The 26,402-nt window shown below is 42.6% G+C and overlaps 2 protein-coding genes and 1 long non-coding RNA gene across 15 annotated transcripts in view; 2 read left to right on the top strand and 1 right to left on the bottom strand.

Moving 5' to 3' along the window:
- Positions 1-332: 332 nt before the first annotated feature.
- eif5 (eukaryotic translation initiation factor 5) lies at positions 333-6,653 on the top strand. Its single transcript, XM_078406521.1, has 12 exons — positions 333-451; positions 584-737; positions 1,706-1,985; positions 2,068-2,149; positions 2,895-3,067; positions 3,281-3,392; positions 3,474-3,601; positions 3,720-3,881; positions 4,142-4,303; positions 4,377-4,541; positions 5,299-5,436; positions 5,663-6,653. The coding sequence occupies exons 3-12, from the start codon at positions 1,914-1,916 to the stop codon at positions 5,756-5,758; spliced, it is 1,290 nt and encodes a 429-aa protein (XP_078262647.1). The 5' UTR covers positions 333-451; positions 584-737; positions 1,706-1,913; the 3' UTR covers positions 5,759-6,653.
- Positions 6,654-7,427: 774 nt separating this feature from the next.
- On the bottom strand, positions 7,428-17,876 carry LOC144597315 (uncharacterized). Of its 4 annotated transcripts, none has more exons than XR_013547735.1 (4): positions 17,135-17,876; positions 14,105-14,250; positions 11,026-11,953; positions 7,428-9,988 (listed from the first exon to the last, which is right to left on the bottom strand). It is a non-coding gene; the product is annotated as an uncharacterized LOC144597315 (long non-coding RNA). The 4 variants fall into 4 exon arrangements; XR_013547736.1 differs by having other exon boundaries at positions 7,428-11,561; positions 11,652-11,953; XR_013547733.1 differs by having other exon boundaries at positions 7,428-11,953.
- A 254-nt stretch (positions 17,877-18,130) lies between these two features.
- The window catches only part of mark3a (MAP/microtubule affinity-regulating kinase 3a), a 96,254-nt gene continuing 87,982 nt past the window's right edge, over positions 18,131-26,402 (top strand). For all 10 annotated transcript variants that reach the window (XM_078406514.1, XM_078406519.1, XM_078406517.1 and 7 more), the window contains exon 1: positions 18,131-18,843. In XM_078406514.1, coding sequence (XP_078262640.1) covers positions 18,793-18,843 — 51 coding nt within the window. In that variant the 5' untranslated portion in view covers positions 18,131-18,792. The remainder of the gene's footprint in view (positions 18,844-26,402) is intronic.

The raw sequence follows: 26,402 nt of genomic DNA, 5'->3' as shown, positions 1-26,402 counted from the left end.
CCTGCTTCCATGCTGTATCTGTGCAGTTAAAGTAATTGGATATTTTGTTGGTGCAAAGGCATCAATACTGCGGCCGATTGTTCTGGAAGCCTGCGCGGAGCCAGCTCACCTCACAATGACGGACAATCCCCCTCAGTGTCGCCGCCTCTCGCGCGGATGATGCAACCGCAGCGCAGGCCGGCAACCGCTTAGCCTATTGAAGGGCACCAACCCGTCTCGCGAGAGCAGCTCGCCCGTCTCCCTCAACCTAGCTTGAACAGCACGCGCGCCGTGACGTCGGCGTGAGTGACCAGCAGCTCGACCACGGAGAACAAAGCTCCGGCGACGCTCTCCCAATGAGATGCGCGGTGACGGCGGAGGCGGGCCTTGAGCCCCATCAAGTTAGGCTGAGCGGCGGCTAGCAGCTGCTGCTGGTGGGACGGGGAGACGGTTTTTGGTCAACGTCGTGGAGGTGAGCGCGGGGATGGCCGCGGAAAGGGAGCGGGAGCTTGTTAACCTATCGCCCGGCCGAAATCAAGGAGTTCACGGGCAATTAAGAATCATTTACCATTCGCATTGACCTATTTTTTAAATGTTTTAACAGATACCCGCAAACGAGGGCGTCTCGCTCCACGAACGGGCTTTTAAATTTCTTTCGCCCAGAAGGTGTTCGGCGCCTCGGCACCGCAACGTGCCGCCAAGTAGTTCATATCCAAGAGCGATTAGGCTTGTGTTTATGTCTTTGTTTTGTGGAAACGGTAAGGGGCGCCGGGTGTGGCAGCGAGGTTGACGTTGGTGGTGGGTGTGAGGGGAGGTGGATGGCGGCGGGCGGGCGGGCGGGTGGACGGGTGGAAAGGAGCGGATCGTCGGGTTCGTCAAGATGGCGGCGGCAGGCCGGGAAGCTCCAGCCTCCCATCCTCCGTGTGACGCACTATGCACCAGGCAGACTCCACTCTCCCCAAACCCACTCTTACCCCCCGCACCCCGCGCTTCTTTATCCCCATGGCTCGACAATGACCCTCTCCCTAAACACTGATGTTCACTCCCAAAGGCGAATTTCCTTTTTATTTTTTTCGATGAGCTCCGCATGGCGACGCTCGGCAGTGACTCACGTGTTGCGGAGGCTGCTGCATCAGGAATGACTCAGCACTCAACGGCACTTTTTTTCTTTCCTCACTCCCCAACTGCAATATGCTTTTTCGTGCCCCTTTCGTAAAATGCCACCTACGGCTGCTACATTAATTACTCGATTTTTGTTTTACCCCGATTCTCTATAACTTATAAATGTGGTGATCGTTCTTCTTGTTGCGCACCGACACGACGTGCTGGGAGTAGCCAATCTTTTCCTGCACTTTACCCTGTTTTAATCGGTCCTTTAAAGCAGGAACATTATTTGGGGTTGGAAAATATGACCGTCGTTTGAGTGAATATTTTACTTTTTTAGATCTGATGATGATATTTTTGCTGTATTATTGGAATTCATTTTCGATTCAAACATGTACTTAAAATCACGGTGTTGACTTTATGAGTCCGATATTTTTAATATATGAAATAGGCTCATCGTAGTTGGGAGGTTGGCATGTTTAATTTCCTACATCCACAATCGCCTAGGGTACAATGTTAACAATATTTTATCGGATCAAAAACACTTAAAATGTTTGGAGCCAATGAAACTATTCTCCATGAATTAAAAATTTTTCCTAATGGTTTCCATCTTATTTTACAGAGCTGTTGCGCAGCCGTTGGTACCTGTGTCGAGGAAACCTAACTAACAAGTGGGGAACTTGCAGCCTAAGTGGCGCAAACTTTTTCATGTCAGAGACCGAGCACACTTGCAATTGTTTATGTCATCCATTCTTCTTCAGACAGAAGATACCAAAAAATTCCATTCAAAGATCTTTTCACTTCACTCATAAATCTAATAGTAAACCAGAATGGCTGTCAACGTCAACCGCAGTGTTTCCGATCAGTTCTATCGGTACAAAATGCCCCGTCTGATTGCTAAGGTAAGGTAGCTTTGTAATGTTTGAGTGACAAATTGTCTCAAGGCCATTGTGGAAACTGGAATATAATTTTTATTTCCTCAAGGTCGAGGGCAAAGGGAATGGAATAAAGACAGTAATAGTCAACATGGTTGACGTTGCTAAGGCGCTTAATCGGCCTCCAACGTGTGAGTACTAAGTTCATCACGATGAATATCTCAACTTGATGTTGGGTGTACCCAAGATGCCTATTGGTGCCACACAACATGGAAATAGGCCCTATAGCCCAATGTGTCCATGCTGACCAAAATGCCCCGCCTCAGTCAGTTCTATTTGGCCCATATCTCTCTTATATCACTTGTACATCTTCACAAGTGACTTGTCTGTACACAATGTTCCTGGTTATTTTAGACACAAATTATACAGGGCATTTCGTTCAAATCACCGAGCTACGCTAGTCTTATTTGCATACATTTGGCTAATATCCCTATTGCTAAATCACTTCTATCCACGTATCTGGAAGATTGTCTTAAATGTGTAGTACCTGACTACCACTTGCATTGGAAAGGATTGTCCTTTGGAACCCCTTTAAATCTAGCTAACCAAATTGATCACATCAATCCTTACTATTGATCACAGTTTTAGTGGTTTACATTTGTGAACTGAAAACTTGAATTTGGTGAGTCAGTGCTATCAATTTGTCACTTTTGGCAAACCTAAATCTGAGCTGACAATTAGGGTTGACATCGCCCTAACAAGCAACAAAAACTCATACAGTGGGCAGACTCCAGATGCTATGTGTTTCCAGCACTTGCTGTTTTTGGACTTTACGGTTATTACAGACCCCTAATAAAAATAAAATACCTTGTCTGAGGCTGGAATAAAATGGCATTTCTTGAGAGTTGAAAATTTTATATCTTTTTTTTCTTGTAGATCCCACCAAGTTTTTTGGTTGTGAGCTGGGAGCTCAGACCCAGTTTGATTCAAAGAATGATCGTTATATTGTGAATGGATCCCATGAGGCGAATAAACTGCAAGACATGCTGGATGGATTCGTTCGAAAATTTGTCCTTTGTAATGAGTGTGAAAATCCTGAAACTGACCTGGTGAGTGATTTCAGAGTGAATTTTTCAATCTTAAGTGTCCTGTTAGTTAATATCAAAGTTAACCTTTTTTTAATTGGTGGTAACATTGCAGTTTTTGCTTGAGGCTCAGCAGTGAGATTCATTTGCCTGCATCTCCCATTTTTATTAGAATTGATATGGTTGACACTTGGACATCTTTTAATATTGCATCAAAATTGTGTTTTGTTTTTTTAGCATGTCAATCCAAAGAAACAAACTATTGGTATTTCCTGTAAAGCCTGTGGATACAGAGGCATGCTTGACACGCGTCACAAGCTCTGCACATTCATTCTAAAAAATCCACCTGGTAAGTTTTAACTTGCCCAGGTTCAGAATTTCAATCTCTATTTTTTTTAATTGATTTAATGTGAGGATTTTAACCCTGCAGAGAATGGGGATGGTGGTACAGCCAAGAAAGAAAGGGAAAAGAAAAAGAAAGGCAAGGATAAAGAGAATGGATCGGTGTCCAATTCTGAATCATCCACCCACAATGAATTTGATGCTCCAGAAGCAGTGGTACATTTTTTGTTTAACTTTCTATTAAGATTATGTACATGAAAGTTTAATGAGAGGGATTTATCTATTCATCCTGGTGAGAATATTAGACTGCATGTTTTGATTTTAAATTTCTTAGGATGGTGAAGATGATGATGAAGACTGGTGTGAAGAAACTACAGAAGAGGCCCAGCGACGCCGAATGGGTGAAATCAGTGACCGTGCCAAAAATCTAACACTCGGTGATGATCAGGGAAAAACCTTGGAAGACAGAGTTAACTTATTCTACAACTTCGTCAAGGTAAATGCAGATTTCATACTGTGTGTTGCTACTTGGAAGATCAGCCATTATTTACTAAATGGTTGAGCCATGTGAGTGGCCATTTTCTTGAATCTTGGATTTATTTATTCTTTAACAAACAAAAATCCATTGTTATGAATTGTTAATGGGTTTTCTGCGTGAGATTATGTGTAATAATGAAGTGTGGATATTGGCTCAAATCTAATAGTCATTTATAGTGTTGTACACTGATCGAGTCATTTTATTGAACTCTTCCGCAGAAGAAAAAGGAAGAAGGAATTATTGACTCGGCTGATAAAGAGCTTCTAACAGAAGCTGAACGTCTAGACGTCGTCGCCATGGGTCCCCTTATACTTAGTGAATTGCTTTTTGATGAGAACATAAGGGAGCAGATCAAGAAATATAAACGACACTTTTTGCGTGTAAGTTTTTTTCCACTTTGAACTGAGCAGCATTAATGTATTTCTGTGAATGACATTCTTTCTCTTGATTTAGTTCTGCCATGGTAATAAGAAGGCTCAGAAGTACTTGCTTGGTGGCTTTGAATGTCTGGTGAAGATACATCGGGACCAATTACTTTCCAAGGTTCCTCATGTTTTGAAGGAACTCTACGATGCTGATCTCCTAGAAGAGGAAGTCATCCTTGCCTGGGCAGAGAAAGTAAGTAGAGTGTGACAATGCTCAACATAGATTCAAGATGGGTATATGAATTAAACAGGAGTACGTCTACTCCATCAAGTAAAAGGACAGATTGAATCTTAAATCTACCACTTCTGCACCCTATATACCATCTTAACAGCAGCTCCACTGTGGAGAATTCCAGCTTACCAGGTGTCTGGGAAATTCTTCTCCATTTGTCTTCAATGGGCAGCCATCTTGTTTCAACGGTTCCAGTAAGTGCAAGATCAATTGTGTATAATGCACTCAGCTGAAGATTCAACAGTGAACTTTTTGTAATTCTTCTATGTAACAGAATACAAATTGCTTTGGAGACTAAAACTGGGAGCATTTCTGGTCTGTTGCCTAGATCAGTCGCCTTGGCTGCGCTCATAATTTGCTAAGCACTCTGCGTCCTTGGTAAATTTACATTTTGCTCAATCAGTGCCTTCCAGGTTACTTAATGTGGATTGTAAATAGTTGTCCCAGTACTGATCACATTGGAAGCCCACTATTTCTGATTGTCGGTCTCAAAATGAACTACTTATTCTGACACTGTTAGTTAATCCCCATCCATATTGCCCTCAATCCTGTGTGCTTGTGCTGAATGCTTAATTTCATTTGGTAATCTTATTTACAGAGTATGTTCTCTGTGGGACATTTCCATTAAAAATTAACTCTAGATCTTCATATTGTGGACTTTGAATAGAGTCAACTTGCATAGAATGGTTCAAACATTATTTAATGTGCTCTCGCACAGGTATCCAAGAAGTATGTCCCAAAAGAACTTGCCAAAGAGATACATTCAAAGGCAGATCCGTTTATTAAGTGGCTAAAAGAAGCTGAAGAAGAATCTGAAGAGGATGATGGAGATGAGGAGGAAGATAAAGATGTAGAGGTATTTGGGAATGTTAGGCCAACTTTTATACTGCATTACCAAAACATTTCCAGTTTACTACACTTGTCAATAACTGATTAATGACCATAAATTGGCAACAAGTTTTGCAAGTTTGATTCTGCAACTAGAGTTTAATTTGATTATGCGCCATGGTACACGGCTGCATGCATTAATTTCACGTTTAAGTTCCACATTTGGTACTAATCTAGTGATGCTTTATTTCCAGGTGGTTTATGACAGTTCTGCAAGAGAAGTGAAAGTGGAGACTCTGAAAACCATTAAGAAAAAAGAGGAAGAGGATATAGATATTGATGCTATTTGATGTATTACTTTGGGGGAATTCACTTTTGCATTGGAAGTCGCAACAATGGGAAGATTTCCTTTCCACTGCAATTACTAAAATGTGTTTATGCCGTAAACAAAAATCTACAATGGTAATTATCTAGTGATGCTTTGCCACCTACCAATTAGGAACTCGAGGACAGCATGTCAAGTCCAAATGGTAGAATGGTCCTCATCTGTTTTCACCAATGACACTTTCACTGATTCTGGGTGATGTTTCTGCATTTACTGCGCATTTATACAGGGATGTAAAATAAAAATTAAAGGGGATCATTCTGTATTCTGTTTTTATTTGGTGCCGGTAACTGGTATTTGCAAAGTTTTACTCTTCCCCATCTCAACCCCACCCCTTACTTCATATTAGAAAAACTGAACATCTTCCATGGACCACTGACCCATATTCCTAATTATATGGATGGGTTAAATAGAGGGTGGCAATACTCTGGGTGATGTTTCTGCATTGACCAATTGTAGAATAACTGAATACCCTCTTCTGCACTCATAACATTCAAATTTGAACTAAGTCATCTAAAGGTCAATTTATAAGAAAATAACTGCAGATGCTGGTACAAATCGAAGGTATTTATTCACAAAATGCTGGAGTAACAGCAGGTCAGGCAGCATCTCAGGAGAGAAGGAATGGGTGACGTTTCGGGTCGAGACCCTTCTTCAGACTGATGTCAGGGGGGGCGGGACAAAGGAACGATATAGGTGGAGACAGGAAGATAGAGGGAGATCTGGGAAGAGAGGGACAGAGGAACTATCTAAAGTTGGAGAAGTCGATGTTCATACCACTGGGCTGCAAGCTGCCCAGGCGAAATATGAGGTGCTGTTCCTCCAATTTCCGGTGGGCCTCATTATGGCACTGGAGGAGGCCCATGACAGAAAGGTCAGACTGGGAATGGGAGGGGGAGTTGAAGTGCTCGGCCACCGGAGTTCAGGTTGGTCAATGCGGACCGTGCGCAGGTGTTGAGCGAAGTGATCGCCGAGCCTGCGCTTGGTTTCGCCGATGTCAGGTTGGTCAATGTGAAACCAAGCGCAGGCTCAGCGATCGCTTCGCTCAACTCCTGCGCTCGGTCCGTATTGACCAACCTGATCTCCCGGAGTCCGAGCACTTCAACTCCCATTCCCAGTCTGACCTTTCTATCATGGGCCTCCTCCAGTGCCATAGTGAGGCCCACCGGAAATTGGAGGAACAACACCTCATAGGTCTCAACCCGAAACATCACCCATTCCTTCTCTCCTGAGATGCCTGACCTGCTGTGTTACTCCAGCATTTTGTGAATAAAGGTCAATTTATATCGGGGGGAGATTTTGATTTGTACAAACAAGCTTTGGACGAATAGCTTTGGGTGGCAACAGTTCAACTTTGAGTTACTTTGTTTCAGCATGGAGTCCTGCAGAATGATACAAAATGTGGCACTTGAATGATTATCCCAAATTTGGCTTAGCTAGTGATTGGTAAGTTCAATGTGAATCTGGTGGCTTGTGTAATAAGCCATAATATCTAATGCACCTGGGCAGATGTTGCCAGCTTTAGTGAAGGGATTGCTGATGATTACATTCATTTAGGCAAGGAACCTTGCATATGTTTAGTTTCCTTGTTTTTCAAATGAAACACAAATGTCTTAAATTTATACAATTATTAGCCTTGTGTATAGAAGTCTGGTATGGCTGCTGTTATTTTTGCATTAATGTCAAAATGTAGATCTTGAAGGATATTTTCTCAATATTAATGTTATAAAAGAATTGTGGTCTGCAGCAAGGCTTGGAAATCTAACCAGTGTCAACTGGTACAACTTTGTGTAATAAGTGCAAGAAATGTTTCGTTAGTAAATTAAAACTTTTGTTGCTGGGGTTCAGTCCAATGGCTTTCTATTGCTATTAGCAGCTACAAAAACTACTAGTTATTGCACATCAAATCTATAGTTATCACTTTGAACTGAAATTTACCTACCCCATCAACTTGCATTAGGCATGGTACTGATAATGCTAATATGTGGACAGAGGTTGAATAGCAATGTTACGGGAATTTTAAGGCCATTGCAAAGCTGTAATTGTGGATTGTGCTGCAAATTTCCCATAGACTAGCTTATCATAGTCATACTTTATTAGCCAAGTATGTTTTGCAACATATGAGGAATTGGCCTTGCCATACTGTCACCAATAAAAAGCAACAAAACACAAAAATACATTTTAACAAACATCCACCACGGGAAAAAAAGTTCAATCTCTTCCCTTTGTTCTGTGGTCGCGGGCCTTGCGCCTGCCAGTGACGGGACGATCTTAGTTCCTGTAGCTGGGGGTTGGGCCCTCCGTGTCGGGACGATCAAGCTCCTGCATCGGGGGCAGGGGGATCTCAGCTCCCCGGGCCGGACGATCGGATGGTGGGATGGGGCTATTCAAACTTCTGTAGGCTGTGGTTGGAGCATCGATCCCAGGCAAGGGATCGCAGTCTCTGATGGCAAGTCCATGGCCTCACGGTGGGGCTCAAAGTCAGTCTCGCACGGCCGCCAGCTCCATGATGTTAGGCCACTGAGCGACCGGAGATACAATCCGGAAAACAATCGCATTTCCGGCCATGTACGAGATTGAAGAAAGTTAACCCCCATAAAACAAATCAGGGAAACAACACATACTTTTAAAACACTTAAAAATAACAAAAAAGACAGACAGACCGTTGGTGAGGCTGCCATCGCTGACAGCACCACATGGTGGAATATTGTTGAAGTTTTTTAATTAAAAAAATAAGCAATTTTAGAGACGACTACAGCCCCTCCTGAGAGACAAGGTGCTGGAATAACTCAGCAGGTCAGGTAGTATCTGGATACATGGCTTGATGAGATTTTACAACAGGACTCTTCAGAATGATTGGGAAGGGTCAAATCCTGCCAAGTGAGAGATGGTAACAGGTGTCAGGGCCTTTGATTGTCAGATGGTTGAACAAAGGCCAGATATGAAAGGGACAAAGGTAAATGAATTGTGAAGCCAGTTGAAGGGGCAGGATTGCGGGAGAAATGGGAGCACATTTAGGGAGCGGGCTGGATGTGTTGGTTAGTTGACCTAAAATTGGATAATTCAATACATACCTTTGGGTTTGCAAGCTACCCCAGCTGTTTCTCTAGTATGCTCATGACCTCTGGCAGTGGACGAGAGTTGGACAGAAAGGTTAGTATGGGATGGGGAGGTAAAATGATTAGCAAATGGAAGCCTTGATGGACCAAGTGCAAGTGTTTGGCAAAACAGTCGCCTGGTGTACACTTGGTCTTGATTTGGTGCCATAGTGACTAGTGGCGATAGGTTTCAGGTGATATAAAGATACAAACCTGAGGAGCAACTTTTTCATTTAGAGGGTGGTGGGTAAATGGAATGAACTCTCAAAGGTGCTGTAGCTGTGGCAAGTACTATAACAGCAATTAAAAGACACCTGGATAGGAAAGGTTGAGGGATATAGGCTAAACACAGGCAAGTGGGACTAGCTTAGTCTTAGTCAACATAGATGAGTTGGGTCAAATATAGGATGGTCTCCTATATGATTCTATGTAATGTATGATTCTATGACTGAGTGAGAATCATAACTAATTAAGGACAACAAAAGTTTTTTTTAAAGACAAATAATTAGAAATATGTTTAATGGAATAAAATCACAAGCTAAATGCAGGAAAAATGTTCCCAATGTTGGGCGAGTCCAGACCAGGGGCCACAGTCTTAGAATAAAGGGAAGGCCATTTAAAACTGAGGTGAGAAGAAACTTTTCCACCCAGAGAGTTGTGAATTTGTGAAATTCTCTGCCACAGAGGGCAGTGGAAGCCAAATCACTGGATGTATTTAAGAGCGAATTAGATAGAGCTCGAGGGGCTAGTGGAATCAAGGGATATGGGGAGAAGGCAGGCACGGATTATTGATTGTGGACGATCAGCCATGATCACAATGAATGGCGGTGCTGGCTCGAAGGACCAAATGACCTCTTGCACCTATTTTTTATGTTCCTAAATAAGGTTGTTGATGGGGATTTTAACTTTCCTAATATTGACTGGGAAAACCATAGTGTGAAAGGTTTAGATGGGGTGCAATTTCTCAAAAGTGTTCAGGAGAGTTTTCTCCGGCAATTTGTAGAGGGCAGGGCCTCTGAGGGGGGTGCAGGGAGTACATCATATCCGTTGGTCCAAAAGGTGGCCCGGCAGCCAAAGGAGGGGGAGGCGGGAATTTCCTGAAATCGCAAAACACATTAAAAGACCAGAAAAAATAACCTTTTCATTAAAAAAAGCCGTTAAAAGACCTGTTTGTTTCACAGAATAGACTTTTTAAAAAGCCGTTAAAATAACCCATTTGTTTAAAGTTTTCTCATTCAGAAAAAAAATATGCTTGATGCCCGATTGGTCTGGGTCCCACGTGAGGGGGTTGTCGCCCCCACTCTTCCCAACCTCACCTTGTCGTTGATCAGCACTGCATGCATGGGGCACAGGTAAGTCGCTTACGCTGCCAACGGGTCCACGGATCGGTAGGGTGAGGCCCGTTGATGTTGAGAGGGGATGGGGTGGGTGAATTGGAGGGGGAGAATGGTGGGAAATATCTCACCATGTCAAAGTGATGTGGAGAAAAAACCTTTATTTTTATTAGAGCAATATCCTGCTGACCTTAACGGTGATGATTTTGAAAAAGAAATGAGAGAAGGGCAAGTGAATGACATGTTTGTGGAGGAGCCTTTTGGGACCAGTGACCACTGTTCGATTAGGTCTAAGATAGTTATGGATAGGGACAGAGAAGGCCCATGTGTTAAAATGTTAAATTGAGAGTATGAGAGAAAGTCTTGCTCAAGTTGATTGGAGTAGGTTGTTTGAGGGGAAAGGAACATCAGCCAAGTGGGAGGCAAGGCTGGCAAACATAAGGAAGCTTGGCTGACGAGGGAAAATGAGGCATTTCAAGAATAAGAATGCATTGGACATGTATAGGCAGCTGGGATCAAGTATCCCTGGAGGAGTTTTGGCAGATAGAATTAAGGACAATCCCAAGAGATTTTAGAGTGGAACCCTTAGTGGAACCTCTCAGGAATCAAAGTGGTCAACTCTGCGGAGTTGGGCAAGGTCCTCACTGTTTCCTCACTGTATCACTCTGACTATAATTCAATGGCTTATCCTGCATAATTTGCACCATCCCCAATGGCATCATCTCCAATTGACTCAGTATTCTGAAGGAACTGTTCACCCTGACTTCATGGTCCACTTTCCATCTCCAGTGAGCACCTACCTATTCCTTCTCATACAATCATGGAAAGTACAACATCTGCCTTTCCCAATCCAACGATGCGACCGGCCCTAGCAGGTGAATCAGCAATTCAGATGTAGTTTTTCCAATTTGCACTGAAGAAAGAAACAGACTGCTTTGAAGTACACCTTACTCTGCAAAGCGATTCCCATCCGCGAGTTTCCAGTCTCTATCACTCATTCATTCAACTCACAATCGGATGTCTATGGCCTTGCACATTGCTCATAGAATGAAATAGCATTTCATCTTACAACCAGACATGTGGTGGCTCTGAGATTTAAGATTTGACAATTTAAGGTAATCGCATTAATTTTTCCCACAAATGGTTTGCACTCTGATAACAACAGCATCTGGGGAGGGAATGGCCAGGCGATGTTTCAGGTTGGGACGTTTCCGCCTCAGATGCTGCCTGACCCGCCGGGCCCCTCCAGCACTTTGCCTCTTGCTCAAGATTCCAGCATCTGCAGTCTCTTGTGTCTGCATACTTCTGGTCTGTAGTTTGCCTGCAAATGGTGTTTCTGGTGTCAAAATAGTGACCATACTTTAAAGCCAGATCAGGTGCACTTCACAGGTTGTTCATCCATAGCATACAATTGATATCAACGTACCTGGATGCCATTACACTCTTTTAAAGTTGCAGGAATTCTTCAGCGGGACGGCAATTGGTCAATCATCAGTATAATTATGTTGCAACATTCCGTTGCCATGCTGTTTGAGGTCCAGTTTTCTATTTGTAGCCGTAAATCTCAACCAGGTCTTAAACTGGCATTGCAAATGGAACTCATGTAAATTTGATGGTTGGGCAGACTTTCCTCAGTGGCAGATAGGCCTTGCTGGAAACATTCGCCACATTCTGCAAATTCTGGAGTATCTGGCCACACCACCAGATGGAGCATTTCAATGTTTAAACCTATGAAGAGAACAAAGATTGCAGCTTTATTTTTTCATTGAGCAGCTGTCAGGATCCATAAGTGTTTACACGTTAGAGACAACAGAGACGTATTACTTTATTTGTTGTTATGCTTATCACATCAAACTACCACTTATTTAATTTTATTTTTCTCCTCACACCCAGGTAATTATGCCAAAAGGCAACTTTAATCCTTCATGTTTTCTTCAAACAGGAGAGGCAGCCAATTAAAATTGATTTAAAAATATATGAAATAGACCTTCCTGCCTGTTTTGGCATTCATTGACATCTTGCACTCCCATGCAAAGATTTCACTGCTTTCAAAGATTCAGTACTCTTTACAAGTCCATAGCTTCCTGAAAGTAGCAACACAAGATATAATGGTAAAGAAGACATATGGTATCAGTCAGAGGATTGAGTACAAGAATCAGGAAGTCATGATGCAATTTTGGTTAGGCCACATTTGGAGCATTGTGTGCAGTTCGGTTGCACCATTTCAAGGAAGAAGGATTTTGCGGGCCAAAGGGCTGGTTCTTGTATGGAACATTTTAGATGAAGAAATGTCTTCATCTCTAATTTTAATTTAAATTAGATGAAGAAACGCAGGCAGGTGGGAATAGTGCAGATGGGACACGTTGGTTGGTGTGGGCAAGTTGGGCCAAAGGGAGTTTCCACGCTATAAGACTGACAGGTTTAAGGTGAGAGGAGAAAGATTTAAAAGGAATCTGAGGAATAACTTTTTCACACAGAGGGTGGTCAGTATCTGGAACGGGCTGCCAGAGGAGGTAGTTAAGGCAGGTACAATAATGACATTTAAAAGACATTTAGATAGGTGTATGGATCGAAAAGGTTTAGATGGGTACCAGCCATAAGACGGTGAACACTCACTGTATTCCCTGAATCACATTCGCTTAGATAGGGCAGACCTGTACATTAAATTGTGGCTGTGATCTCAAGACAGCCCCACACACTTGCCCTCTGATGTGTTTACTCTTGTACCCCAATACTGACACCTTTGCTTTCTAAATTACTTGCCACACCCACATTATTTGTCAGTGATTTGTGCACAAGGGCATCCAGATCTCTTTGAACACCAAAGAAGGAATGGGTAACATTTCAGGTCGAGACCCTTCGGACCCTGAAGAAGGGTCTTGACCCGAAACGTCACCCATTCCTTCTCTTCAGAGATGCTGCCTGTCCTGCTGAGTTACTCCAGCTTTTTGTGTCTATCTTCAGTTTAAACCAGCATCTGCAGTTCTTTCTTACACAATGTTTCCCGATAGTCTCTTAAGGGAAACCAAACACAAATTGCTCCGTCACTTCAATTCACCATCTCATTCCCACATTGATCTACTAGTCCAGGGCATGCTGCACTGTTATATTATAATGTAAAACTGAGCAATAGCAACTTATCTGTCTGTGCACATTGCAACCTCTGGACAATATGGATTCTACAACTTCAAGTAACCTGCTTTCTCTGTCTGCATGAGAACTGGCCGGTCCATCAACAGTATGTGTATAGTTTTTTCCTCTCAATTAATTCAGCTTGGCTTACAATCCTTTGTTTGCATTCACTTTAGGAAGGATATTTCCTTTGTTCTGTCCATCCCTCCCATGTACATTCAATCCATGTTTTTTCCCCAGATCTGGCAAAGACTTAGATTGAAACATTAACAGATTCTCTTAGTGTCCTTGGCATTTTCTATTTTCATTTCAGGTGTGTAACTTCTGCAACCGTTTAATTTACAAAACTATTAAAAATAATTTGATTAACCTCAATACGAGATATTATTACTTAAGTTTAATTATACACAGATCTTGAAATCAGTTTTTTTTTAAATTGGCTAAAAAGCAGCAAATGGTGGTCACTAATTTAAAAGTGCAGTGGGAATGCTGTACAATGTATTGAAGGATTTAGCTACTATTTGTAATTTACATCAGTGACGTGAATCTAGTCTCATTACAAGCCGGTAACATTTTCTACTAAACTAGGAGAAATAAATCACAAATTGGAGAAAAACTGAGAGGATGTGTAATTCTGGAAGCAATTTATTCCAGACAGGTACACAATGCAAAAGAAAAAAAAGAAAATTTGACATATCTTATGAATATGTGTTGAAATAAGTAAAGATAAAACTCAGTTACACTTACATGCAGTAAACGGTCTTAAAATGTCTTCCCATTGTATTATAATGCATTTATCATCTGTTCTTAGTTTCATAAGAAGATTAAGATGGTTTTCCTTGAACAGCTACATCCTTGTGATGATGTTCATACTGAGTTATTGGCAGGGAGTCCTGGAAACCAATGAGAAAGGTACAGGCATATTTATCTAACCAAGGCAAAGCAATAAATACATTTAGACAACTAGAAAATATAGTTAAAGCAATATATTTCCAATCTGTTAAAAACAATCTCAGATGATATTGTGCTTTGCTCAGAAATACCTCTCGGCCATTGGGAATTTAAGTGAGTCGTGGAAATGTTCACCACGGCCATACCCTTTGACACCTTGAGCTGTTGCAATATATATGTTAATCCCACAACCTTTATCCTCTAACAGACACTGATACAATAATGGGAGAGATAAAAGATTAGATCTGCTGGAATTTTGATCAAAACACAAAGTGCTGGAGGAACTCAGTGCGTCAGGCAGCCTTCCAGGGTTTTGACCCAAAACATTGCCTGTCCATTACCACCATACTGTCAGACTGAGTACCTCCAGCACTTTTATTTGCTACTACAGCTGCAGATAAACCAGAAGAGGGCAGAGCAAGGACATGTTTTGACCAGACTTTTTGTGCAGGAGTGGATAGAGCCAATTTCTGTGAGGTAAAGTAGGTCGTTTTGTGAAGCTTGACACTTTTCGAAAATAGCTGCATTTCCATCTTGCAGGCATTCAGATCACCCAGCGAATTGACAGCTGGTTTAATTTAAGTCAAGTGTGTTTTATTGTCACATATACCAAAACATAACATTGCAATTCTTACATGTAGCAGCACAATGGGTCTGTAAACATAGTAGATGACATAATAGACAAATATATATTTTTCCTTGGGTAGGTGGTCTATTTATGAATTAGTGTGTTGTGTGTAGGTCCCAGCTACAGTGCCATCCAACACCCACGCTCCCAATCGGTGTAGGCCAGCACCCACCTCCTCTCCCGAGCTCGATTGCCACTCCAGTTCCCGCCTCCTCTACTCTCTCTCACCTGGATCCATCTCCAGATGCTCCAACCCGTTGTGTAAGTTAGCACTACTTCCCTCTCCCCCTCACCTGGTTCCCTCCCCTGTCGCAGTGCGAGTCAGACCTGACCTCCCCTCTCCTCTCTCTCTCCCACCCTCCCACTCCCTTCTCTCCCCACTCACACCTTCCCCCCCCCTCACTCTCTCCCCTCCTCTCTCTACTCACACCCCTCCCTCATCTTCTCTCTCCCTCCTCATTCCCCCTTCCTCCCCCTCACTCTCCCTCCCTTCTGCATTTCGGCGTTCAACCGACAGACAAATCAGGAAAGCGCCTCAAAAACACATCCATGATGTATTGGGGGAAAGTTTAAAATCACAAGACACAAAGCCTTTCTGGAATTACATCAAGAAAATGAGCCAAGAAGTATTTGGAATCTCAAGCCTCACATCGATGGGGCGGACAGTATCCTTGGCAGCAGACAAGACCGAAGTGTTAAACCAGCAGTTTTGTTCGGTTTTTACTGAAGAAAACCTAGATGAATTCCCGTCATTGAACTCACAACTCCAAAAATTGCAGATCTTAAGGTAACAACGAAAGGGGTGCAGAAACTATTGGAAGAAACATAACCAAAGAAGGCATCAGGGCCCGACCAGATACCAGCCAGAGTTTTAAAGAATTGTGCAGCAAGCTTAGTTCCAGTCTTTCAAAAGATTTTTCAGAAGTCTGTGAATAGTGAACTCCCAGAAGATTGAATGCTAACATTGTCCCCATCTATAAAAAAGGAGATAGGATAAATCCTGCAAACTATCGCCCAGTTTCACTGACTTCCATACCATGCAAGGTATCACAAAATGCTGGAGTAACTCAGCAGGTCAGGCAGCATCTAGGAGTGAAGGAATGGGTGACGTTTCGGCAAGACCCTTCTTCAGACATTATATTACATCAGTCTGAGGAAGGGTCTTGACCCGAAACGTCACCCATTCCTTCTCTCCTAGATGTTGCCTGACCTGCTGAGTTACTCCAGCATTTTGCGATACCTTCGATTTGTACCAGCATCTGCAGTTATTTTCCTACACGCCATACCATGCAAGATTCTCGAACATATAATCCACCGACATATTATGGACCATATTGACTTCCATAAGGTACTAACAAACCACCAACATGGCTTTAGGCAGGGTCGATCATGTGAAACCCAACTGGCGGGACTCATCGATGTTCTAGCCAGGTCACTCGATACGGGTCAGACTGACCTGATTATATTAGACTTCAGTAAGACTTTTGATAAGGTTCCCCACAAGCGGCTCCTGTACAAGCTCAACCATGTAGGAATAGACGGCAACCTCTTAAAATGGATTGAGATCTTTTTGACAAGGAGACACCAGCGAGTTCTCTTGGAGGGAGAGACGTCTATTGAAACTCCTGTGACATCAGGTGTGCCTCGGGAGACTGCCATGGGTCCATTGCTCTTCCTACTGTATATCAATGACATTCCAAATGCAGTTTCGTCCAGAGTTCGACTCTTCGCAGATGCCATAATTTATAGAGAGATTAAAACACCAGAAGAAAGGTTGTACTTACAGAAGGATCTGGATGCTCTCTGTGAGTGGGGGAAAACCTGACAGATGTCATTTAATACAACCAAATGTCATACCATGCATGTCTCACACAAGACTAAACCACTTTTATTGGAATATAACATGGGTAGCCATACATTACTTGCTATCGACCACCCATATCTAGGAGCCGAATTAAGCAAAGATTTAAGTTGGGAAACGCATATTGATCAAGTGTCTAACAAAGCAAATAGAACGCTCGGCCTTTTTAAAAGAAATTTCCACGCATATCATATCATATATATACAGCGCGGAAACAGGCCTTTTCAGCCCACCAAGTCCGCGCCGCCCAGCGATCCCCGCACACTAACACTATTAACACTATCCTACACACACTAGGGACAATTTTTACATTTACCCAGCCAATTAACCTACATACCTGTACGTCTTTGGAGTGTGGGAGGAAACCGAAGATCTCGGAGAAAACCCACGCAGGTCACGGGGAGAACGTACAAACTCCTTACAGTACAGCACCCGTAGTCAGGATCGAACCTGAGTCTCCGGCGCTGCATTCGCTGTAAAGCAGCCGTCAAGGAGAACACCTACAAGTCCTTGATCAGGCCCAAATTGGAGTATTGTGGAGCTGTATGGGATCCTTTCAACAACAAGATCACCCTGGAGAAAGTACAACGCCGAGCAGCTCACTTTGTATGTAATGACTGCAAGCGCAAATCAAGCGTGAATAATATGCTGACTTCTCTTGGGTGGGATACCCAAGTGCTCCGCAGAATCAACCTAAGACTTATTGCAAGTTACAAAGAGATTCACGAAATCATGCCATCAAATCTACCGTCATCCCAGAGCATGAAACAAGACAAAATTACCAGTCCCTACATCATCAACTCGCTAAATTTCAATAAACATTGCTACCAATATCCACTTTACCCATGAACGATAAGGGAATGGAATATGTTACCACCCCCGATGTTCAGTCATTTAAAAAGGGGATTGAGCAACTAGATCTCAACTTGGGCAAAAAGGCCCACTTCAAATTTTAATCACTACTCTACTCACTCCGACCTGCACGAGATAACCACTTATGAGGTGTTTGCGCAGTAATCAACCACAACCCTCATTCTCTCTCTCCCTCCACCCATCTTCTCCATTCCACCCTCCCATCTTCTCACCCTGGTTCCCTCCCTCACTCCCATCTTCTCCCCCCCCCCCCCGGTTCCCTCCCTCCCATCTTCTCCCTCTGGTTCCCTCCCATCTTCTACCCCCTGGTTCCCTCCCATCTTCTCCCCCCTGGTTCCCTCCCATCTTCTACCCCCGGTTCCCTCCCTCCCATCTTCTCACCCTGGTTCCCTCCCATCTTCTACCCCCTGGTTCCCTCCCTCCCATCTTCTCCCCCTGGTTCCCCAGACGGCCGTGTTTTCCGGTGGGCGGGTTCGCGGGCGGTGTTGACGCGCTTCCTGCCGCTGCCCTGGGCTGGGCGATCAGTCTGGGAGAGCGGGGCGGCCATCTTCCCAGGACCCCCCCTCTCTCTCTCACTCAAACACATACACACACTCCCCACTCCCCTTCCCACCAACCTGCCTGCCCTCTGCCATCTGCCATCGTCCTCTCCCCGCGGCCTCCATGTTTGAGGAGCGAGAAGCCGAGGCAGTGGACCGTCGCGTCCGGAGCCGGGAAGCTGAGCGGCGGCCGCCGAGCGTTCACCGCGCCGAAGCCGGGCCTTGTTATTGAGGCTGACAAGACAGCGGGCATCCCTGGACCCTTAACAGCTCCTCAACCGGTGGCGCTTCAAAATAATTCCACCGGAAAGTCTCCTGACCTCTTGGCACATACAAACAGAAAAATAGGTGCAGGAGTTGCCATTCGATGTGAAAATGTGGACGGGTTTAAAGGGTGTTCGACTCTACTAGGCGTGTATTTGTTAAGGGCTACTACATGTCACTGTGTACAATATAAAACACAGTCGGCCGAGCCGGCTTCAGCGAATGCCCGCTGCTCGTGAACATTTCGCCACTCATGTGTTGAATCGAGTCTTCTACATTACTTCGGTGCTAAATTGCAACTAGAAGAAAAAAAAACAAAATGTCCACTCGAACGCCATTACCAACAGTGAATGAACGCGAAACAGAACATGTAAGTAATCTTTCACGAGAATCAGAGACCCGAGAAACTGGAACAGGAATATCGCGGAACCTGCGAATGTAAATGCTCTTCCTGGCTTTCCCACATATGGCTTGGAAATAATGTCAGTAATATGGTAGTTAAACTAGGATACAGTCAAACAACACTGAAAGAGACCCTTCGATCAGTATGAAGAAAGGTCTCGACTCGAAACGTCGCCCATTCCTTCTCTTCTGAGATGCTGCCTGACCTGCTGAGTTACTCCAGCATTTTGTGAATAAATACCTTCGATTTGTACCAACATCTGCAGTTATTCTCTTACACTTCGATCCAACTCGTTATTGCCGACTAGGATGCCCCATTTAAGCTAGTCCAGTTTGGCCCATATCCCTCTAAACTTGCCTTATCCATGTATCTGTCCAAATGTTTTTTAAATGTTGTTAGAGTACCTGCCTCAACTACCTCCGACACTCGTTCCATATACACACCACCCTCTGGGTGAGAAAGTTCCGATTAAATATTTGCCCTCTCACCTTAAACGTATGTCCTGAGGTTTCTTGATTTCGGATTCGGGATAAATGACTCTATACATTCACCCTATCCCCCTAATGATTTTATACACCTTTATAAGGTCACGCTCCTGGACTTCAAAGAATAAAGTCATAACCTGCCCAACCTTTTCCTATACCTCAAGCCTGGAGTCCTGGCAACATCTCGTAAAAGTTTTCTGCACCCTTTCCAATACTCGCAGTTGGAGATTTGAGATGAATGTGATATTTGTTTTGAATGTGATATTTGGATGTCCATTGAACTACACCACACCTTCCTTTTCTCCTCTTTCTGCCCCCACATTGCCTTTATTGTGTCAGGGTAGCTGACAGGTGTCAATGCACACCACACAGTTTGATAATTAGTTATTTACTTGTTTTAAGAGAGCAGCAAATTCCATTTTATAAAATGTACATTGTCGAGCATGAAATTAAACCAGGTTGTTAAAGGCATCCTCTCAACATTGTACCTGTGGTGGGTTCATAATAAAGAATCCCATTTAAATTGTTAGGAAAATATATAAAACCTAAATTTGAAAAGACCATAGTTTTGCAGCTGGAATTGATCTTTGATTAATACAGCTCCCACATGTATAGTGCAAGTGACTGAAAGGTCAGTGGGCAAGCTTTTTGAGTGTCATGACCACAATTCTATTAGCATTAAAATAGTTATGAATAAGGACGGGGCTGGTTCATAGGTTAAAGTTCCAAATTGGAGCATTGAGTATAAGAGTGAGAAAATCAAGTTGTATATTTTAGGAATTTGGTTAGACTGCATTTGGAGTATTGTGTCAAGGACGAGGCTTTGGAGAGTGTGCCGGAGGTTCACCAGAATGCTGCCTGGATGAGAATCCAGCTACCTGGACGAGCAACCTCTCTTTGTAGGTATTGCAGGAAATGTCAAGGCCGGCAGTGTATAGCTTTAAGCCGTGAATGGCAATGTTTAAAAGAGGGCAAGTTTTTTTACACACAGTAGTGTGCACATAGAGAAAGTAGTGCTAAGGGTGGTCGAGGCAGATACAATATTAGTATTTAGGGGACATGCATGGATATGGAGGGATATGGATAATGTGCAGGCAGAGGAGATTAGTATTACTTGGCATCATGTTTGCCACATGTATTGTGGAAGAAAGGCCTGTTCCTGTGCTGTACTGTTCTATGTAAGGGCAACTTGGATGGTATTAGACATGAACTTGGAAAAGTTGATTGGAGTGAGTTGTTTGCAGAAAAACTGACGTCTGGAAAATGGGATAGGAAAATAACTGCAGATGCTGGTACAAATCGAAGGTATCACAAAATGCTGGAGTAACTCAGCAGGTCAAGGAGCATATAGGAGAGAGGGAATGGATGATGTTTCGGGTCGAGACCCTTCTTCAGTCTGACCTGACTGACTTGCTGACTTGGATGAAGGGATTAAAAGTACCATTAGCAAATTTGCAGATGATACAAAGCTGGGTGGTAGTGTGAACTGTGAGGAAGATGCTATGAGGTTGCAGGGTGACTTGGACAGGTTGTGTGAGTGGGCGGATGCATGGCAGATGCAGTTTAATGTGGATAAGTGTGAGGTTATCCACTTTGGTGGTAAGAATAGGAAGGCAGAGTATTATCTGAATGGTGTCAAGTTAGGAACAGGGGACGTACAACGAGATCTGGGTGTCCTAGTGCATCGGTCACTGAAAGGAAGCATGCAGGTACAGCAGGCAGTGAAGAAAGCCAATGGAATGTTGGCCTTCATAACAAGAGGAGTTGAGTATAGGAGCAAAGAGGTCCTTCTGCAGTTGTACAGGGCCCTAGTGAGACTGCACCTGGAGTACTGTGTGCAGTTTTGGTCTCCAAATTTGAGGAAGGATATTCTTGCTATTGAGGGCGTTCAGCGTAGGTTTACTAGGTTAATTCCCGGAATGGCGGGACTATCATATGTTGAAAGACTGGAGCGACTAGGCTTGTATACACTGGAATTTAGAAGGATGAGAGGAGATCTTATCGAAACGTATAGGATTACTAAGGGGTTGGACACGTTAGAGGCAGGAAACATGTTGCCAATGTTGGGGGAGTCCAGAACAAGGGGCCACAGTTTAAGAATAAGGGGTAGGCCATTTAGAACTGAGTTGAGGAAAAACTTTTTCAGTCAGAGAGTTGTGAATCTGTGGAATTCTCTGCCTCAGAAGGCAGTGGAGGCCAATTCTCTGAATGCATTCAAGAGAGAGCTAGGTAGAGCTCTTAAGGATAGCAGAGTCAGGGGGTATGGGGAGAAGGCAGGAACGGGGTACTGATTGAGAATGATCAGCCATGATCACATTGAATGGCGGTGCTGGCTCGAAGGGCCGAATGGCCTCCTCCTGCACCTATTGTCTATTGTGATACTCTGGAAAATTGGATGCTTTTCAAAGTGGGATAGTGAGAGAACATGGCATGTACGTTCCTGTCAGATTGATAGGCAAAGGAAGGTAGGAGTACAAACCCTGTATGATGAGAAATTGAGATTATGTCAAGGAAAAAAAGGAGGCATCGCTTCTCTATAGGCAGCTGGGATCAAGCATATCCCTGGAGGATCCCTAGAGGAGTATGGGAATTGAAGAGCATTCTTAAGAAGGAAATAAGGAGGACAAAGGGAAATAGCTCCAGCAGATAAGAATCCAAAGAGATTTTAAAAGCATATTTCTGCATGCTTTTAATAAGGTTCTGCTTTTTTGTTTTATTATTGTCACGTGTACCGAGACAGTAAAAAGCTTTGTTTTACATGGAGAGAGCAAAGTGGAAGATACAGAGTGCAGAATATAGTTCTCATTATTGCAGAGCATCCGTTCCATAGACAAAGTCCAATGCTCACAATGGGGTAGAGGTGAATTGGAGAATACCCCAGCTTATGGAAAGACCATTCAGAAGCCTCATGAAAGGAGAAAAAGCTATTCCTAGGTCTGGTGGTGCATGCTTTCAAGCTTCTGTACCTCCTGCCGGACTTAAGCAGGAAGAGATGGAATGACCAGGGTGGGACCGTTCTTTGATAATGGTGGCTACTTTTCCGAGGCAGTGTGAACTGTAGATGGAGTCAATATTAAGATGGCTGCTCTATGATGGACTAGGATTAATCTACAAATCTCTGCGATTTTTTGCAGTTTGGGTAGAGCCAAAACATGGAAGGCTGCTTGAGAAGATTAGATCATATAGGATCCAGAAAGAGCTAGTTAACAGGATATAGAATTGCCTTCATGATAGGAAGCAGAAGGTGGTGGTGGAAGGTTGTTTTTCAAACTGAAGACCTGTAAGTAGTGGTGTGTCTCAGAGATTGGGATGTTTATCATCATCTATGTTAACAATTTGGATGAGAAAGTACAAGGCATGATTACTAAGTGTGGATGACACTAAAATAGATGGTATGGAAGACATTCAGGATGGTTATCAAAAAATACAGCGGGATCTTGATCAAGTTGGCTGAGGAATAGATAATGGAACTTAATTCAGTTGTTGCATTTTGTGAAGACGAACCCGGGTTGGACCTTCAAAATGAATGGTTGGGCCTGGGGAGTGTTGTAAAGCACAATGATCTTGCAGTACAAGTACATAGTTCCCTGAAAGTGACATGGCTGGTGGATAGGTAGTGAACAAAGCTTTTGGCACACTCACCTTCATCAGTCAAGGAATTGAGATAGAGGTTGGGACGTTATGTTACAATCGTACTAGGCAATGGCAAGGGTGTATTTGGAGTGTTGTATTCAGATTTGGTCATCGTGATATAGGAAAGATGCCATTAAACTGGAAACTGTTGCAGATTTATGGGGATGTTGTCAGAACTTGAGGGTCTGAGCTGTAGGGAGAGGTTGGCCAGGCTAGGACTTTTTTCCTTCGAGTTCAAATGCTGCGCAGTGTATTATATCATGAGGGGAATAGATAGGCTTTTTCCCAGGGCAGGGAATCAAGAGCCAGAGTGCCTTGGTTTATGGCGAGAGATGAAAGATTTAATAAAAACCTGAGGGGCAACCTATTCACACAGAAGATGGTGGATATCCCTAATAAGCTGTCAGAGGTAGCAGATACAATAAAATTTTCAAAGACAGGTACACAGATGGGATGGGCTTGGAGGGATATAAGCTGGAGGGCCTGTTTGCCAAAAACAGGCAAATGCGACTACTTAAGTAGGGCTTGGTTGTGTTAGGCTGAAGGACCTGTTTCCAATAAGACTCTGTGACTCTGACTCTATCTCACACATACATCAGAAAGTACAAACAAAGATCTCAGTGAATTATTGATAATTTTATTGCTTCATCGTAAAGCAATTCATCTTCAAACATTTAAGAACTTGATGGAACTTGGATGGAAATTGTGGAAAACAGAGGTTCTACTGTTCTGATATCCTCAGACTACACACTAATGGTTATGTTAATATGGATTTGGGGAAGTGAGTTTGTTTCTGCAAATTTGAAATAAACACTGGAAACACAGGTAAGATTCTGTGATCAGGCAGCATCTGCAGTGGGATAACAGAGTTCGAATTTCAAGTCAATGATATTATGTTGCAAAAGATCATTAACCTGAAACATTGACTTAGATTCTTTCCATAGATGTCCATTGTTTTCTGTTTCTGTTTCAGCTTTGAATGTATTTGGATTGGCCCCATTTCCAAAGATAAAGCTGGTTGGCTAATTGTTTGTAATCATGTATAATCAGGAAATTAAATGAAGAATAATGGGTGCTTGCAATGGTCTGCTATTTACTATTTGCAACTTTTTCAGTGGTAATATTCTATCTTTGTTATATGTCAAATAAATGATTCGATAAATCCATAACATTTATCTTTTTCGGCAGGTTTTGTAATTGAGGATGACTCACTTTCAATGCTTTTTTGTGGGTTGCATAGTGGCCAATCGTTTTGGGGACTGCAAACTCTTTCATAGATGGGACAGATTGTATCTTCAAAACCAATTAATGATTTTTGAGATATGGTCCTTTTGTGGCAACTGATTTGCACTTAGTTTGCACCAACAAATAGAAATAAGACTACCGTGTAAATTAATCTAATGTTTTTGGGATGAATATTTTCAACAGCATTTGGAAAACTTTTCTGTCCCTTTAGCTAAAGAACATTGGAATTTAAACCCAAATCTCTGAATGAGAGAGATGTAGTCAGTGATTGAACTAAAATTACATGCCTGTTACTGGTGGTAATAGAGATAATTTGAGTTGATATATTGGTTTGAGTAATTTCAATTGATAAATTAACATTAAAGTCCCTTGTGTAACATAAATATATATTTTGTAAGGTCTAAAGTATGCTAATGTTCCATTGAGACACGTCTGCGAGGATTTGTGAACATAATGCCTATCACAGAAGGCAGTAGAGTCCAATTTACTGGATGTTTTCAAGAGAGAGTTAGATTTAGCTATTATGGCTAAAGGAATCAAGGGATATGGGGAAAAAGCAGGAATGGGATACTGATTTTAGATGATCAGCCATTATCATATTGAATGGCGGTGCTGGCTGGGCTGAATGGCCTACTCCTGCACCTATTTTCTATGTTACTTTTTCCTCAAAGCACATGATGATGCCTCTCTTCCCTCAGCCCCCCCCCCCCCCCAGGCCCCCTCGCATCCTCACTGATACCTATATTTTTCTAATCATCCACTTATACATCCCTGTTTTCAGCATTCCAATATTGGCAGTTATTCTTCCAGCTACCAAGAACCTAAACTGAAATTCCATCCTTTTGCAAAACACAAAGTACTGGAGTAACTCAGCAGGTCAGGCAGCATCGTGGAGGTAATGGATAGGTGGCGTTTTGGGTCAAGACCCTTCTTTACCTTTCTGCCAATAAGATGCTTTTTAAAACCTTACTTGAACAAGCTTTTGTCCAAATTTCAACTTGTCTGGCTTGGAGACAATTTATTTGGTTTGTCATGTTAAACACCTTGTTGTTTGTTATTATGTAACTGCAGAGATGTTATGACCTGCTCTGAGTGGAGCAGGAACATTGAGCATGACTTTGAGATCCACATGATCATGTATCAGAAGCAAATAGAAACCCTGTGTAAATGACTGAAGGACGCATTACCTCACGAGCTACCGTTTCAGTCTTGTCAGCAACCACCTGTCCTATCTGGGAAAGAATTTGTAGTCCCAAAACTGGCCACATTGGCCACCTCGTAACGCACAAAATTAGTTTGGAAGTGAGTCGCCCTCGATGCCAATAGATTAAAAAAATATATATGTATTTGTATAGTCACTTATTATATCCTTTGGACACCCAAAGGAATTCCAGCCAATGAAATACTGTTGAAACATAACGACTATTGTAGTAAAGGTAGTTAATCACATACGACAGTTATTTCAGTGATATCAGTTGGGTGATAAAGACTGCCCCAGGCACCAAAAGAACTTCCTGTAACTTTTAAGATTACAAAATATACTTAAAGGTCTTAAAGTTTCTTCTCTTCAAACAAGTCCTATGTAAATAAATCTCAGTTGTAATTAGGTAGAAAGCACTAGCTATGTGGCATTTTATACTTCCTGAGATGTTACGGTTTTTACCTATTGTACTGTCCAATACATTATTTAACCTTTCACTGATTATTATAACTCTAAAACACAAAGCTTCCATCCTCTAAACTCTCAATTTAAGACCAAAAGAGCTCCATTAAAAAGAAACCAGTTGGTGTTTCGGGTTGGAGAAGTTCTTGATGAAGGGCTTTGATCCTGAAATATTAACTGGTTTCTTTTCCCATAGATGCCACTTGACTGGCTGAGTTCTTCCATTATTTCTATCATTGCGTTAATCCTCTTGTACTGTACATGGTTGCTGTTGGAGCTATCGGAATTCACCTTGAAATGATAGTCACAAAAATGTTTGCTCTAACGAAACCATAGAAATACATTATTCTGTTTCAAATTTATTACATTGTATTATAATATTGCAGTTAAGTTTTTGAAAGTCAGAAAAGACTCATACCTGGCAAAGAACATAAAATTTTGATTGACTATATTGCAGTTATTTTAAATTTATCTTTGCCAGAAGAGTACAGAAGCTTGAC

The sequence above is a fragment of the Rhinoraja longicauda genome, chromosome 10 (assembly GCF_053455715.1).
Source record: "Rhinoraja longicauda isolate Sanriku21f chromosome 10, sRhiLon1.1, whole genome shotgun sequence".
Lineage (NCBI taxonomy): Eukaryota > Metazoa > Chordata > Chondrichthyes > Rajiformes > Arhynchobatidae > Rhinoraja > Rhinoraja longicauda.
This window is presented reverse-complemented; position numbering and strand designations above follow the sequence as displayed.